At 39.8% G+C, this 16,658-nt stretch overlaps 1 protein-coding gene across 2 annotated transcripts in view; it reads left to right on the forward strand.

The window, feature by feature from the left end:
- Positions 1-16,658, forward strand: part of alk (ALK receptor tyrosine kinase) — a 247,612-nt gene that overhangs the window by 198,326 nt on the left and 32,628 nt on the right. For both annotated transcript variants that reach the window (XM_015036882.1, XM_015036881.1), the window contains exons 10-11: positions 5,994-6,107; positions 16,295-16,460. In XM_015036882.1, coding sequence (XP_014892368.1) covers positions 5,994-6,107; positions 16,295-16,460 — 280 coding nt within the window. The remainder of the gene's footprint in view (positions 1-5,993; positions 6,108-16,294; positions 16,461-16,658) is intronic.

Genomic DNA, 16,658 nt, shown 5'->3' on the forward strand with positions numbered 1-16,658 from the left:
TTCCTTCTGTTGTATTTCAGTGAAATTACAACACATCACAACACCACCCAGCTTGTAATTTCACACGAGGAGAGTAAATGGTTAAATAAATAAATACATTATCAACTGCCAATAGTTTATTTAATGTAAATTGATGCAGCATCTTCAGGCTCATATGTCATGTAGACAGTAATATAGTCCATATAAATCCTGAAGGTAGGACAACAGTACAAAATGCAATCATCAGAATATTTTAAGTTAGAGGTCAAAATTTCCATCTAATGGACTGAACAGCACCATCTGTTCTCCTCGTGTGAAAACAAAAGAATTGAATAAGGACTCAAAACTATCTACATTTTGTATGCAACAATAGTTATTTTTGCAATTTTGGGCATATGCACATAGATTTAAACAAATATGATGTGTCAAGTTGTAATATTGGTACATGGTGGTGATGTTAAAAAGCTCAGAATTTTTTGATCCCCTATGAATTTCTTGTTACTGCATTTACAACACATCACTTGTTTCGGATCATCAAATACATTTTAATAGTTGACAAACATCGAATGAGCAAATTCAAAAAGAGGTTTTTCCAATAATTATTTTAGAATCAGGAAAAAGTCAGAAAGCAAACTTTCCTTATAGATGAATGACCCATAAGCCCATTAAATGGTTTTTCATGGAGTCATGTTGCATCCTTCGAAGGCCGGATTTGAAGGAATGATCAGTCTTAGTAATATAGGCTGCCCGTATTCAAAGACTTTTCCCAAAGCCTTCTTATCCATGGATTTGACGGCTAGGTCTGGTGTCTTCGCGCAGACCACGCTATATTAAGTTTTCTTACAGGTCGAAAGGAATATTTTTGTTTTTTGTAACAATGGCAGATGAAGCAGGAGATGGAACAGGAATAGAGAACAGTTAAATCTAAGTATTAATACCTGGCGGCACAAAAGTTAAGTTAAATGTGTTAAGCAGATGTGTTGGTAGGATTTTGCCTTCCACATAAACATGTATTAAAAAAATAGGTATTGTGACAAATTAACTAATTTAATTAATTAATTTAAAACATTAAAAAGTGTTAAAAAAAAAAAAAAAAAAACTCAGGACGATTACCATTTTTACCAGCTCGTGTTTAGAGCTGTCACAGTTGCTAGGCAACAGGACATATACCGAGACAAGAGCAGGAATAAATCTGAAGGATGGACGGTCCAAATTCATCTCACTTACGATCTCTACGGTCGATGAAGGACGGCAGCTCCATCTTCGCTTTCGTGTAGTACTTAGATCATCCACCAGAGGGCATTCGCAAATGTTTGAGCAAAATTTCAATTGTGGAACAGAAGTAGAAGCCTAAGAAATGCCTGCATCTAAATCATGTGTGGCATTAAAGAATAAAACACAGATATCTAGATTTGGTTAAAAAGCAGCATTGCTATTATAAACAAAATTCTAAAATATTGTTTGTCTATTTATTAACCCTGTTTCCCGCCCACCCTGGCATCAGAGCTGTTAAAGACTTGAGACATTTTGAGATGTGCCTGTGTGGTAACAAGGTGCCTCCGCACCCCCATCCTCCTAGAAGCAGGTCTCTGGGGCACCTCAGGTAGCTTATAGCACGATACTAATGAACAGCGACAGTCACGGCCGCTGACGCCCTGCCCTGTGGATCAAGAAGCTCAGTGCTGGACCCGAGCGAGCGAGCAAGCTCTTGTTCCCGCTGCAGCCGCATACCAATCCTGCAACGTGTTGTTATGCCCAGAATAACAATGCAGGCAAGTTTATTAGCAACTCTGTCGAAGATTCAAAAAGTTGGTGAATTCACTGACAACATGTAAAACATCTACAGGTCCTAGTTATGGAAAGCTATGACTGCATGGAGTCCTTCTCCTGAGCAAACAGCCACTGCAATCACTCTTATGCTGCACGTAATCTCTATCTGTATCAATGCTCCTGAGCAGCAGTCTTAAACAATCATATTTGTGTGTGGATTGTGGAGCGAGGGAATGAGATATTGATTTTCCTGCAGCCACATCTGAAAAAAAAAAAATGCACGGCTGAGTTTTTCAAACATTTGAAGTCAAAATTACATGATTTTTTTTTTCTTTCTTTTTTTGCCACAGGTAGCGTTCAGCAGAGACGTCAGCTGCTGCAATTAGGTCTGAAGCTGCATATTTTATACCAGACTAAAGATTTATGATCAGACAACCATTTAACGGCAAATTTTGCCCAGAAGAAGAGTCGAGGCACGTTAAAGTTTAATAGTTTGCTGTAATTCAAAGCGAGCATATTTTGGTTTGACCAAATCCAGCTCTGCCACCAAGCAGAAGGTTTCTAAAGCTCTTAGCTGCTGAGGGACCCCCCTGCCATATTGTCGCAAATGGTGAGACTTCTGCCTGAGGTGACGGGGGATCCGGGATGGCAGAGCGGGAGTACTGTTGTGCTAAAATGATTACAGAGATAAAGATGAAAAGTCTTGTTTTTCTCCCCTGATGCTGCTGCGATGATGAAGGAGGGAAAAAAGCAAGTCTGATTTGTTCTCACCAAGGAGGCAAATGACACATTGTGGGCAAGTCGTCGGCTCATCGCAATTAAGGAACCCGTAGTCAGATTTCAGCTTGAGTTCCTGTAAATATTTTTCAGCTTCTCTGAAGCAACATTCGCTCATCACAAGAAATTTGGTGAAACATAAATATGCAACTAGTTATAGTAGACATATTTGAGGCTTAAAACAAGAAAAAATAACAAAATAAACCTTTAAATAATTTTTTTTTTTTTGGCAAACAGCGCAGCTCTGTGGGGAGTAACACGAAGCTGCAGCATGAACAGCCGGTCTGACGTTATGCTGTGTAAAGACGACTGCGAACCTTCACTGTGTTTCTTCTTTGTAAAATGCAAATTAACTCCAGAAGCCATAAAATTGGCCTCTCCGAGAGCAAATCCACATAGAGAATAGGAATAGGTTTTAATATGTGGGTTATGTGACTATAAAGGATCATTTACAAGTTCAAGTTTTTGCTCTGGGCACAGAAGTCTCAGAGTTATTCATAAACCGAGGAACTATGACAGTTTGAATGTGGCTGAAACAATCACAATATCATCTTTCTGCATTATTTACTGAGAGAAGGGAGGAAAATAGCCGTAATTTGAACCTGCCTGTCTTTTCGCTCCGGGTTTATTAAGTCAATGAAATCCAACAAAATATTTTTTTTTGACTTTGTAGAGTTACATACCTGAAGTTGTACCTCAACAATTAAGAGCCATGATGGAGAAGCATAGCTAGGATGTGCATAGAAAAATCAACAGTAACAAGTGAATAGAATAGAGGCAGAAAGTTTGGATCTAAAGCTGTGGGGGGAAAAAAATTGTTTAGGCAGCTTGAATACTGTTGTTTTTCTGCATGTCCTAAAGTAGGACAAACAGTACAACAACAGAACCCTCTGAGAATGTGTGTGGCACTGTACGGAGGTAGGAAGGATTATCAGATAACGAGCGAGAGACTGGAGTGTCATTCAGGGTGACGCAACAGTGAGTCACATCTTTTTGATCCACTGCTCAAAGGTATTAGGAAATAGCCTGCTTTACCGGGTAATCATGGGTTGTTTTTGTAAAATTGGTAAATCAGAAAGAGCTTACTGTTCATCATTTATGAGCTGTAAAAAAAAAAAAAAAAAACTTTGCATCTGCAAGCTGAAAAGACTTGCAAGGTTTTGAATTAGGTAGCATGTGTACAGGTCAAGTGTACTTTGCTATTTGTACTGGTAATATTAATTATTGTACTGTCTACTGCTATTTTCTATCAACCAAGCAGGGATGTAGCCATCCAGCCCTTATCTTCTTGTTTATTTTGAGTTTGTGTCACAAAGGTAACATATCCAGGAGTAAAAACTTAGACATGCCTCTCCTTTTCTATGCACTAACCAGGTGTTCCTCTTCAGCTTCTTGTTATCGCAAATAGCAAAAGAAAAATCGAAACAATTTCAAATCAATGTCCCTACTTAATAAATTAGCCAGTGAGCGCATAGTCCCTCTCAGTTTTCTGTTCAAAGCAGGACAAATCTCAGGGAAAACCTCTCATGGAAGTTTTTTCTGCTACTGACAGAGCAAACAACCAGGTTGGATCGAAATAATAAATGCACTAATATTTTTCAATTATTAAAACAAAGTTCCACAAAGTTAAAGTTCTTGTCACTCCTCAATTACGATTTTGAATTTGCCCTTCCAGGTCTGTGTATTTTAGGTTGGCCTGTTGACACAATGCCAACCCAAACTTTGAGCTGCTGAAATATGCAGGGAAGGATTACTTCCACTGTGGACAGTGTTGTATTTGTTGCATCAGAGTGATCTCTGAATCCCTGCAGGGTACATGCCCACAAAATTATATAGTCATTGCTGATAGTCAGAGCGAACCCACTTGCGGCTTCTTTCTGGTGCTGTGGTGAATTAAATATTAACCCAGAGACTGCAAGATGGGAATTTAACTTCTGTCAGACCAATTGAAGATCTTGTTGGAGGAATGCAGTTTTCATTTTAAGGTTCCCTCTTCTCGTTAGTAGCCACTTGTTGGCTGTGTGTATGGTTGATTTTAATCTCACTCAGGACCCAGACGCTGCTGCTTCTTTATTGCCATCCTTCTCTGCGGATCTAGGAACTAAACAATTAGCAAACAAGACTCCAACAAACTTAAGGTTTTAAAAACCAGGGTCTCTGTCAGATTCTTGGATTTTTGGAAGTCGCTGGCGATCAAAAATGTTTTATGTAAATGCTGCAGAGATTTTCCTCGTATTTTTCTGGATCTTACTTAAGGTTTTAGAGAAAGAGAAAGCTTCTCCTGACTCTCCATACAAATCAGGGACGATTGGGCGCAAAGGGACAGGCAACCTGATCAGGTGGAAGCTCATTTCAGCTACTTGTATCCAGCTCATGATCCCGTCTAATAACTATAAAGGCTTTGGAAAGTAGACGTAGCTTCACTTTTTAGCATAAGTTTTTCTTTGTCCTAGCTGGTAGTATCAGAGCCTGTATCTGCCTGTGGAGCTTCATTTGACTATTCCACACCCACTCTATTCTGCCATCCTGGACCAAAATACTTGAACGTCCCACGCTTGAGGCAGACTTGCTCCCAGTGGTACCAGAATGGCCTCAGAAGTGGAGAGCCTGAGTGTCATCCCAGCTGCTTCTCACTCAGATCCATCAGTGATCCTCTTTTTTTTTTTTTTTTACTGGTCATATTCCTGTTTCCATTAGAAAATAAGACACAGAAAATGTTAGTTTTCTAAATGAAAAGCTTTTTTTTTTTTTTTTAAATAAAAACAACTTTAAATGCATTTCTTTTTACTAAAAAAAGAGAGGCACACATTCACAAAAAGCAACTACTTACAGCATTTTTAGTAATTAGAAGAGTGATACCATTAAAGATTTAAAACATCTGGCTCTGAATAACATTTTTCACCAAAGACTAAAATACAAGCTGCTGCCTTGGGTGGAAAAATAAAGACCAAATGTTTTTCTCTTTCACTAAACAATTCAGAAAGATTCATTTGACTCATGACTTCTGTGAATGACTGTAACGAGAGCAAATTGTAAAACTTGACTGCATACCAAGCAACAAAGCATAAGCGAGTTTTGTGTGGGAATAACTTGACAGAGTCGTGAGCTTTACCCCCTTATGTACCTTTGGTAGAGGCTGTAAGCAAAATCTCCTGACAACATCAGTGCCTGACCTCCTAAACTTTGCGTAAATTAAGCATGTCATTAATTAAGTAAAGAGCTGTAAGTCCTTTTAGTTTACTGCATGTGTGTGTGAGCGAATAGTTTTGCAAAATAGTGTATCATTGTCACTATGAACAAGACAGAAAACCTCCATTTCCCCAGGTTGTTTCTCTCTCCTGTATGACCAGAGGTGGCATAAACTAAAGAATCACCCCTGCTGGTGGCTGAAGACACCCCGTGAAATCTTTACTCACTTTTGCTTTTTTTCCTCTGAATTTCTTTTTTTATTTTTTTTTTTATTTCAGCAAACGGGGAGTTTCCACCAGTGGCCACCAGCATAACCCAGCTCCCATTATTACCTACCAGTAAGACTCCAGTACCTGACATCAGAAGCCCTCCGGTGATCACCACAGATTATTGTAAGTGTGTTTTATTGCAATAAATCAGACGCATGTGTGAGTGAATGAGGGGAGGGGAAAAAAATGTTGTTTTTTTTGTGTCTGTAACACCTGTTTTGCCCTCTCCCACACACTCCCGCTTACACACTTTAATGAGCTACAAATACTCTTGTCCTGCTGGGTATAGTGTCAGTGTGTGGCCTGCAACAAAGTAAGTGTGCCCCCTACTGGTGTGCTCTGCGTTCAACAGCTGAGCGAGTGAATCAGAGATCTCCTTCGGCATTAAATGGAGCAGGACGGACAGTTTTGAAGTGTAAAACCGTCCAATTTGTCTCCAGAGAATGTCAGGGGAGCCAGATCCACTGACTTGACATTTTTCATCTCGCACTCTGTAAATTCCTTACTTCAAAAGAGTAAAGACAAGCAGAGGTTTCATTTTGCAGATTCTAAGCTGCAAGTTAGTTACTTTACTATGAGGCCTTCTCAGAAATGTTCTTCCGCAGAATCGCTTTGAAGTACTTGAAGTGCATTTTGAACTTTTGAAAACTTCTCCTCTAAAAGTTATCAGAGTATCTCCTCGTAGTTTAATGTCTCCTGATGATTTTATTTGACAGCAAGGGCTGCTAGCACTTTAATTATTTACATGTTACTGTTCAAATGCAGTGGCCAGAAAACTGATATTTTTCACGTTTACTGACCACAAAGCAAACATCACATCTGGCACACATGTTGAGCTGCACAATAGGAAAATAATAAGCCAGGCTCCTATGTGCTGCTGTTTACGGTTTTATTGAACATTAAAAGTAAGCACACCCTAATAATAATTTCAAATACTTCTGGATTTGCTTGGTTATACAATTATTTACATTTTAATTCATGCTTTTGAACACTTAATGGGTTATATGCTGTTAATATTTCATAAACAAAAGTAAAGCACATATGAAAGTTATAGTTACACCCTCACTGCCCCCGTAAGACATGAGAGCGAAAGTAGCAGCAAAAGTGCAATTAATTCATCATCATCAACTGTGACAGCCTCTACTAAAGCTGTAGCTTTTAGGTGTTATGTTGTCCTGGAACCTCGAGCTGAGGGTTAACCCAGTGCCACCATGAAAAGACATTGAGAATGACCTTCATAAGCAACAATTAGTCCTTATCAATTTGAGTTGTAAAGTCCTTTCAAACTACTTGAAGTCCATCCTTTTAAAATTATTTATGCTGTTATGGAAAATGTTTATCCTGAAATGGCATGTCTGAGCAAAACCAGTCAGAGTATTAATGCTTAGAGAAATAATAATAGTAATAATAAATAAAGCTCAGTTGAAAATTGATTGGTAATTTATCTACAAATGGCCTTCCAGCCTTTGACACAGGCTTTATTTGAACATGCGCACAAAAATGAAGAAAACCAAACATTTACAGTCAGAAATATAGATTTTAATGCAAGGTCATTGTTGATGTGCATCCACCTTAGCATTGTGGGTCTGGAGCAGGGGTCCCCAAACTACGGCCCGCGGGCCGGATCCGGCCCACCACGTCATTTGGTCCGGCCCCCTGAACAATGCCGAATCTGGCCATATATTGTATTTTCCGGTTTATATGTGGATTTTTCTTCAACCACCAGGGGCGCTCTTGAGCAGATGTGAAACTAACTTTCCCTCAATGGAATATGTACTAGTCAGTCCCAGTCACCGTTTCACTCACGGTTTTTTCCATTTGCATTCTGGGTAAAAATCTATCTAAAAGCGCGAATGTGTCGCCCCCACCCCCCCGGACAAGAATTTTCTTTCTCCAAAACCTAAGACCGGCCCCCGACCAGAAAAAGGAACAGCTATGTGGCCCTCGCAGGAAAAAGTTTGGGGACCCCTGGTCTGGAGCAATACTGCCGTTGTTGAGGTTGTCACTCTGTCAATAAAATGGTCTTTAAGTAGGACAGGGTCCCTGGTTCTGACTTTATTCCTAGGTCATATGGAAACACCAAGTGTGTTTTAGTTTTTTCCCAAAAATCCAGGTTAGCAGCAAATAACGAAGAAAGAAATGACAGAATTACAAGGCTGGAAACAAAATGTTATGTAGTAGCTGAAATAACTTGGAATGCAACATGAAATTGATCTGGGCAGCTCAGAGAAGGGAATGTAGTCAGTGTCACTTGTGCTTTTAATTGATGTTTAAAAAGTCCGATACACATTCAGTTCCTCTTTCATCCTTCTGATGTTTACCATATATTGTCAAGGATTAAACTCTTCAGGCAAGGTTAAGGGATCTGATTTCTAACCAACTCGTCAGCTGTGTCAGAGTAAACCCGAAGGCCAAAATATTTATGACCTCCTCTTAGATATTACAAAAACATCACCCACAATATCCCATGGCTGTATCGACGTCTAAACTTTTATTTCTCTCTCACTTTAAAACACACTGCACAGCTTTTATGGCATTGTGTTTTGGTTTTCATCAATGTAATGCAAAGTAAAAGGTCTGTACATCCCTGTTAAAGATTACAGTTTTGTAATGTTAAAAGTAGCACCAATTTAAAATAACTGAAATCTATAACCACATTCAAACTCATGTTGATTATGAGTCATTAAACACTCTGGCCTCTGCCTAACCTCAAGTTAAAACGTTTAAGGTAGAAAAAAGCTCTGAAGTGATGTATCATGGTTGTAATGTTTTATTTTTGTTTGTTTTTGTTTTGTTACATCATAAGCCCTGGTATTGTTGTGGAGTGTGAAGACTTTTTATATCCAATGTAGTCCAACAACTTTGAGGTCTGGTTATGAAAGGTCTGCTTGTGTCTTTTAAATGCTGTTTACTGAATTTGAGTTGGCACCAGTTCACTCGAATGAAGCTGTTAAGGCCTCATAGAGGGAAACGGTTATCAAATTAAAGAGTCTGAGTTTCTACAAAATGAAAATATTTAATTTGGTATTTAAAAAACCCCCAACACATTCTGGAAAGCTTCAAAGGCTCAGCACTGTAATTTTACACGGAGAGACACGAGTAGGTAGAAACCTTAGCGGCAGCTCAAAGAGGAACCGTCTTTATTGTATGTTTGCAGCCTAATTGGCTAAAGTTTTTTTTTAGGATTATCCAATTTAATGCCTTATTCTGTGGGTCTTCTTCATCGTAGAACAATGAGGTGACTGTGTGAGGGAATGTTTAACATCTGACACAGCAGACACAAGAGTCAGGCAGCAACTGACTGCAGAGAAACATCCAAGTGTCTTAAGATATTTGCTTCAAGGGCAGAACGAAAGCGGTATAATAGGTTTACACAAGTAATACTTAGGATGGTTGGGAAAAGGGCAGCAGGCCTCAGAGGAGGAGGGGAGTTTGAAATCCCACTGCTCCCGCCCTTGTGATTATCATAGATATTAAGTCAGGGGGAAAGAAGTTGAAGTTCTGCGTTGGCCCGTCCGCAGGCAGCCTTCAGCGGCTGCCGTTCGACAGCCGCCGCCTTTAGCCTGGTGCTTTGACATGTGGAGGACAGCGTGGCAGGCCTGATGAGGGCTTTAGCTCAGCAGATCTGTCACTCCTATGAGCCTCTCATCTTCCCTCCGACACACTGGGTGATTAACCCCACCAAACGTTCATGTTTCCCCTCACCCTCCTCTTCACCCCACTATCTGGGACGCGGACATTTTGTTCCCTTTCATTTCTACATTTGTCTCTTGTCTCTAGCATGTGAAAAGCTGTTATTGACTCTCTGTTCGCTTGTATTACTGCCTTCTCGCTCTGCTATCCCGTCTCACTGTCAGAACTTGCTGTGATCTCAGTCTGTTGTCCCACTTTTCTCCTCCCATCCCCCTGACTTCACCTTGATTCTTTTCTTTTTGTTTATGCTTTTTTTTTTTTTCCTTCATGAATTTGCCTCCTCTTTGGGTGCAGAAACTTTCAGTTCTCACAAATGTTATGCTCTACAGCATCCATACCTGACTCATCATTTACTTATTTATAGAAGAGATGGATCAGAATAGGGATACATATATGCCTGAGTAATTCTTAGCTTTCAGGCCAAGAACCTTTCATTTCTTTCTTGAATTAATGCAGAGATTTATTATGAAGCTCATTTTGTGGTAATAATAGTTTGTCATCGTCTCCACAGCTTCTTTCCTCAAGAGAAAAAATTTAAACGTGGGTGTAAGCTTCAAGAATTGAAGCTTAAAAAAAAAATACTCCAGTTCTGAGGTATATGAAGTACTTGGGTTGTTTATGATCCACCTGACATTAAATGTAATGTTTTCTGGGGTGAAAGTTAAAAAACTCAAGAGCAAGATTTTTTTTTTCTTTTTCTATTACAAACTTAATTGGCATGACAAAAGAAGTGGATCCTCAGCTGTGCAGAAGTACCATATGCATGGTGCAGCATTGAAATAAGGATAATTAGTTTGCTATTTGTGCAATACTTCTGCAGCATTTACATCAGGGATTGGTTATTCAATTTCCAGAAGGGTCACATGTTGTTTCATTGTTGTTTTGATTGTTTTTGAAGCTAACTTAAAACATATAAAAAAATCGATTAGAAAATATTCTCTAAAGTGCTTCTGTACAAGCTATCCAAGATGAATTGGAGACAATTTTTGTTAATATTTTAAATTTCAAGTATCAAGCTCTTTTTTTTCCTGCACAACCTGACTCAGCCTGCTCTAATGCACACACCTGATGTTTGTGTTTGTGGGTAAATTCGTAGAGAGCGGCGGGACACTGAGTTGGAGTAAAAAAGGAGAATAATCTGTAAAATGTGGGCTAACAACAACGTCAGCGTTGCAGTTTTTACCAGTCGCATCGCTATTAAATATTAATTGTGCATCCTTACTTTAAATGTTTTTACTGGCTACAGGAAACAATAGTCAAATGCTATTAAGTAGTGAAAGGCAGCATGCCTCATTAACCACTGAAACATCATATTGTGATAATGTATATAGTTAACTTTTAGAAAAACATTGACTGAAAATGTGTGCTTAGTCGAAGGGTGCTACGTTCAAGCTTGACTCCATCTGATTTCACCGGAGGGGGGCTTCATGATATCAGATAATTGGATTGCAAAGTTACTTCCAACACTTGTTATGACCTTTAGCATTTAGTGCAAAACTCCATCCAGCTTGCTAAAAATCATTTTTGCACAGGAAATGACCAATCGTAAGAACCGAAAATAACAACCAACAAATCGTGTATTCCAAGCTGTATTTTGCTAATTAATCAGCATATTAGCTGATACTGAAATGATGTATAGTTTCGCCTTTACTCAGAAACCTGAGTTGGTAGTAACTCTTATAGACATTATACCTGTTAATTCTTAAATGTCCTATTCAAAACCACAAGTCTAGGACCTTTACAGGACCTAAAAATACAATATATAGAATTTGCCTGTAAGTCTGCTTTGCCTTTTTATGTCAGAGAATAAAGCCAGTCTCAGTTTTCTTTGTCTTCTGGATATGTTTGCTTGTCTGTGGCTGTCAAAGATTTTCTAAGCTTTGAAACAATAAGTCCTTATAGCAGACTGTCATGATGCCTCAACATATCACTGTGTTCACTTTTTATCCAGCAGGATGTGAAAGGATTAGATTCTTTAAACAAACCCTTCTCCATTTAAAGACGAGCCAGTTTCATTCACAAAACAGCAGCGGTGGCCCAAGGTTTGTAGATGAGAAATGGCATCAAATCAAAGTTGGATGAGATGTTGATTGAAGCATTCTGATGGGTTCTGACAACAGACGCCATCCCTTGAGCGCTGTGTACAGAAAGGAGCTTCAGCCATTTTAGGTTTGCAAATTAGCCGCACAGAATAAAAATCTGTCAGCTTCTTGTGTTTTTTTTGGCTCATCTTGTTTGTTTTTTTAAGCATTGACCTAAAAAAATTCCTTGTAAAGTGTTATTTTCAGCTTAAGATGGAAACCAGCAGTCACCAAATCGGATATAAGATGGATACTGCGTCACATAAACCAGGGGTCTTAATTAATTTGAGTCTTTAGTCTTCAGGTTTTTCTTTTAGCATTCAGAGCTAGTCTTAATGTGACAGTCTTGATGTATCTTTCTAATGACCGGCCCAAAGCTGCAGGATAAGGTGTGCTCGTCTTAAAACAGGATGCCAGTGAGGAATGAATTGCTATTGTGCTCAATGCTAAGGGCGAATCTTATTGGGGGGTAAAATTGGGGATCATTAGGATGAAGAAGCTAGACAGACAATGAAAACTTAATCTGGGGGAAAACTCGTTCCTGAAGTAGTTTTTTCCCCCCCACTAGGTAGAAGTACATTTCCATAAAACAGTGGAAATTCAACTGCTATTTGAATTATTAAAACCTTTGCAGCAGCCTTTACAGAGAACGAGATTAAAAATCAGATTGTTGAACCAAAATGATTCTTTAGGTATCATAGTCTGAGGGGTTTGATCTGGATTTTACATATTTTGAATAAATGTGGTTCATTACCTGCTTAGCATTTCACAAGATCACCGTGTTCCCTTTGTAGTGTTCATTTAGCCTCTTCCATTAGTTTCCCCCCGTTGCATCAGTCTCCTGTTACCACAGCTGTCAACTATTAGCATCCACTCCTTGTCTCCATCCCAGTCATACACAGAGTCGCATCAGGCATGACATCATGACAGGTGATGTGATCCTCTCCATCATGCCACCTGTTAGTGGGTGGGATATATTAGGCAACCAGTGAGCATTTTGTTGTTAGTTGATGTGTTAGAAGATGGAAAATAGACAGGGGTGAGTGTTTGGCAGTGTGATGAGAGGAAAGCGTCGATGGCTTCCTCTAAACTGCAGCTCCTCAAGTCCTTGTACACGCTTTCAGAAAAACAGTCTTCCATGATGGTTTGGCCCTCTTTCAGCTTGTTTGAGACAAACAGGTCCAAAATAAAATATCTACTGGCTCAATTGTGGTTCCAGATACAAAAGTAGATATTTATTTTCACTATAGAAATATATATCTGTACTCAAATGGAGACATAAAACTACCAGAGATTTTAACCAGAAGTGAAAATCTCTGGCAAAATAAAAGAAAAAAAAACATTTGGTCTTTTTACATTAGGACTGAGGAACACCTTGTTCAAATCTGAGACTCTGTGGCTTTTTTTTTTTTTTTCATATAACAGCACCATTATCAAGATTAGCTCACTTTACACCACAGTCGACCGGGAACAGTTCACTTCCTCGCATTTTATGTGATCAACACTGATGATCGCAATATGTTGCCGTGCGATGAAAGCCGATCTCTCCTGTGTTTGACCCGTCACTGCATCGAATGGCCGAGTCTGTGCAAAGAGCTGCCGTCAGCTTTAATGCAGCCTCAAAGCTCTGATTGACTCAGTTGTTCCCTGGTTTACGGGGGATGAATCCACCCGGGCCGAATGTCGTCATGGCAAGAGTTAATAAAAAATAAAAATCTGAAGATTTCTGCTTTTGACATGACGTGCCTTGCAGCGCAGCCTGACAAAAGCTCGGTCCATCTGCCTTTCTGACCGTCCGTCTGTTTCAAGCAGGAATGCTCAGATGCTGCTGATCAGTGGTTCTCAATGGTTTCTGCATGCCAGAAGAACATTGGTATTGTTGATACTCTCTGCCACCAAAAATGCCTTTTTTGGCCATAAAGAAATAAAATTTTCTTCTATAATGCAAAAAAAAGACACCATCTGGAGTCACTTTAAAGAACCGCGAGATGAGTTTGTATTTACTGTTAACGTTCAGATGGGGTGGAGAATGCTGGGATGTTACTGCAGGAGCTTCAGTCCAATCAGAATCATCCTCCTTCTTCTTTCTCTTGCAGTTTTTCTTCTCTGCAGCACATTTGGAACAATTTCTCTCTGATGAACACTGCCAGCCCTCTTTCTGATGGAGGCCACCGCTTGTTATGCTAATTGCTTACTACTGGTGGCAAAGTTCACGGGTTCGTGTAGCACTCAGGCAGGGATACAGTCCGCTGGGATGTCTTTTGCATCTGGATTCGTACTTGTTGGAAGTGAGGGGCCCAGACGAGTGTGAACAGCGGTTATTAGAGAGGACTCTCGTCTCTGAGAGCTCATCTTGTTTTTGTTTGCTCTGCCCAAGTGCTCATCACAGAGTTAGTCATTACGCCAGCTGTGTGGTGGGTTTTCAACGGGAATTCACTCACACCCGTGGACCACCAAGAACTATAAAATGGGGTCAAGTGGGAAACCATCTGGACATCAGGGAATCATTTCAAACACAAGAGTGGTTTGTGTTCAACACCGAATGAATTTATGTCATAGGAGCCGAACTTTTTAAGCACGCCTGGCCTTACCTGGTAATCATTGATGTTATTGATATAATATTGATATTAGCCACCATGTCTCTTTCCCACAGAGTGAGATGTTGAATATCGTATTGCATAATATAGAGTTTCTGGTTTATGTCTGTGCTTTGACTAGGCCTTTGTACCTCTGATTCTTTTCTCTTTCAGCTATTGAGTTGTAGATGTGCTACTGCGTTTGAAACTATTGCCCTCTTAGTGACCCAGTTTGGGCTGAGCTTCATCTGTCAGACAGATTGTTTCACATTTGACTTTCCTGCCAGGTCCTGTGGCTGGGAAACGAGAATAAATCATGAAGTAGATGGACGGATTTGCAGCCACACCCTTTCACCTGTTACAGTATTCTTTGGATGATAGAAGCTACAAGCTCAAATCATCACCCACCACCGTGCTTGACAGTTGATTTGACGTGTTTGTGCAGACATGCTGTTCTTGTCTTCTTCTTTTTTTATGTGGTGCATTTGGTCCAAAAATCTCTAATTTTCTCTGATATGACGGAGGACAGGTCACTTAATGGATGCATGTATAATACTGGAACATTACTTTTACCAAGAAGAGACTTTCTCCTGCAAATCGTACATAAAGCCACACATTTTCAGTGATTTTCTATCTATCATGCCATTGATTTTGAAATTTAACATGCTAACCGAGGCCTGTAGAGTCTGAGCCATGCACTGTCTGTGAGAGTGAAGTTTGCGTCCCGTCAGTGACGCTGGGTCGTAACATTTTGCAGACATAACCCTGCCTGAGTGCCTGTCTTTCCAGTGACTTTTATTCAAAAGTAGACTTTGGTTCATCCAAATCTGCTTCTAATGAGTTTTGAAAACTAAATTCAACAGATAGGACTCTAAAGAGTGACTCGGATCCTGTTCTTGGTGCTAAGCATTGACTAAACATTTTCTTAAGTCTATGACTGCTTTATCAATCTGTTTCTTACTATATATTTTTTTTAGCCTGTGAGTATTTTGGACATGACGACTTTGGTCAAAATGTCAAAAAGTTTGGACACTCTTAGCATGACTAGCAGCTGCTTAAAAATATTTTCTCTGTGTAGAACAGTGGACTTTAGTAGTTTGGCCTTTTATTATTTCTTGGTTTGTTGAACAGCAACAAATGCTACCTTAAGCCACTGCTTTTATCTTTCCACCTTGGAATTTTGTGAACACATCTATATTCTCCATGGTAGCAGATGGATAATATACTATCTCCATCTTTTATAGAGATAGTAACACTGATAATGATTAATTTATCAATTAATTTGATTACCAGCGCCTTACTCTCAATCCCTTTGAAATCAGTGAAGTCAGATTTAATTGATCACGTACTGTTTTGCACTTTATCTTAGATTTTGTTCTACAGATAAGGAAATTGTGCTACTTGCTGTTGTTTTTTTGTCACTCCCCTCTCCCTCCGTTTTGTCCAGATGCATAAACAATTAATTGAAAGACGGATGACTCTGAGACAGAAGTTAGAAAGTCTGCCTCAATGCTGAACAGAAATCAGGATTTAGTGCTGCAGCTGTTCGTTCCTCCATGTCCGTCTGACAAGACGGATGTGAAGCTAATTGCAGAGAAAAGAACTTAAATTAGCTTTGACTCATGGGATTACAGAGAAAATGAGCAGAAATGTTTATCACCTGTGATCCTGTCAGTGCCTCCCTGCCGCTATTATGGCTATGATCTCAGTTTGAAGCTTACCTTCGCTACATGTAATAATGTGCTTTATATCTTCGGTGGTGCAGTGGGAAATGCTTTAAGTGTTGAATGACAGCAGAATGAAAGAATTGAGAGTCTGTGGTGTGCACTGAATGTCAGCCAGCTCATCATCCTCGAGTGTGCATGTGTGACAGAGTCAAATTATTTGTCTTCCTGCAGCTGTGTGTATGTGCTTCACAAAGAGCTAAGCCGCTTGCTTTTTCCTTTTTCTTCATCTGCAGCCAAGAAATGGGTTTTTCACACCTGTGGGGCCGTGGGTCCTGAGGGCCCGACTCCCACTCAGTGCCTCAACTCCTACAGGAGCAGCAACATCAACGTGACGGTCGGCACCCACGGGCCCCTCAAAGGCATTCAAATGTGGCGGGTCCCAGAAACGGGCACCTACAGGTAGGCCTGCTGCCAGGGTAAACGCACATTTACAAGCCATTTTCGCTGGAATAATTCATAGTCAGGGTTAATGCGGGTTTTCATGCAAACACTTCAGATTTTTCCAGACCTCGTTTTATGGAGCTGACGGGTCTTTCTTTGTCCATTTTTAACCATGAAATGTAAAAGTTCACTATGAGTTTATGGCATATATGTAAC

Source organism: Poecilia latipinna, unplaced genomic scaffold (assembly GCF_001443285.1).
Source record: "Poecilia latipinna isolate Pla-1442-1.1 unplaced genomic scaffold, P_latipinna-1.0 Scaffold384, whole genome shotgun sequence".
Classification (NCBI taxonomy): domain Eukaryota; kingdom Metazoa; phylum Chordata; class Actinopteri; order Cyprinodontiformes; family Poeciliidae; genus Poecilia; species Poecilia latipinna.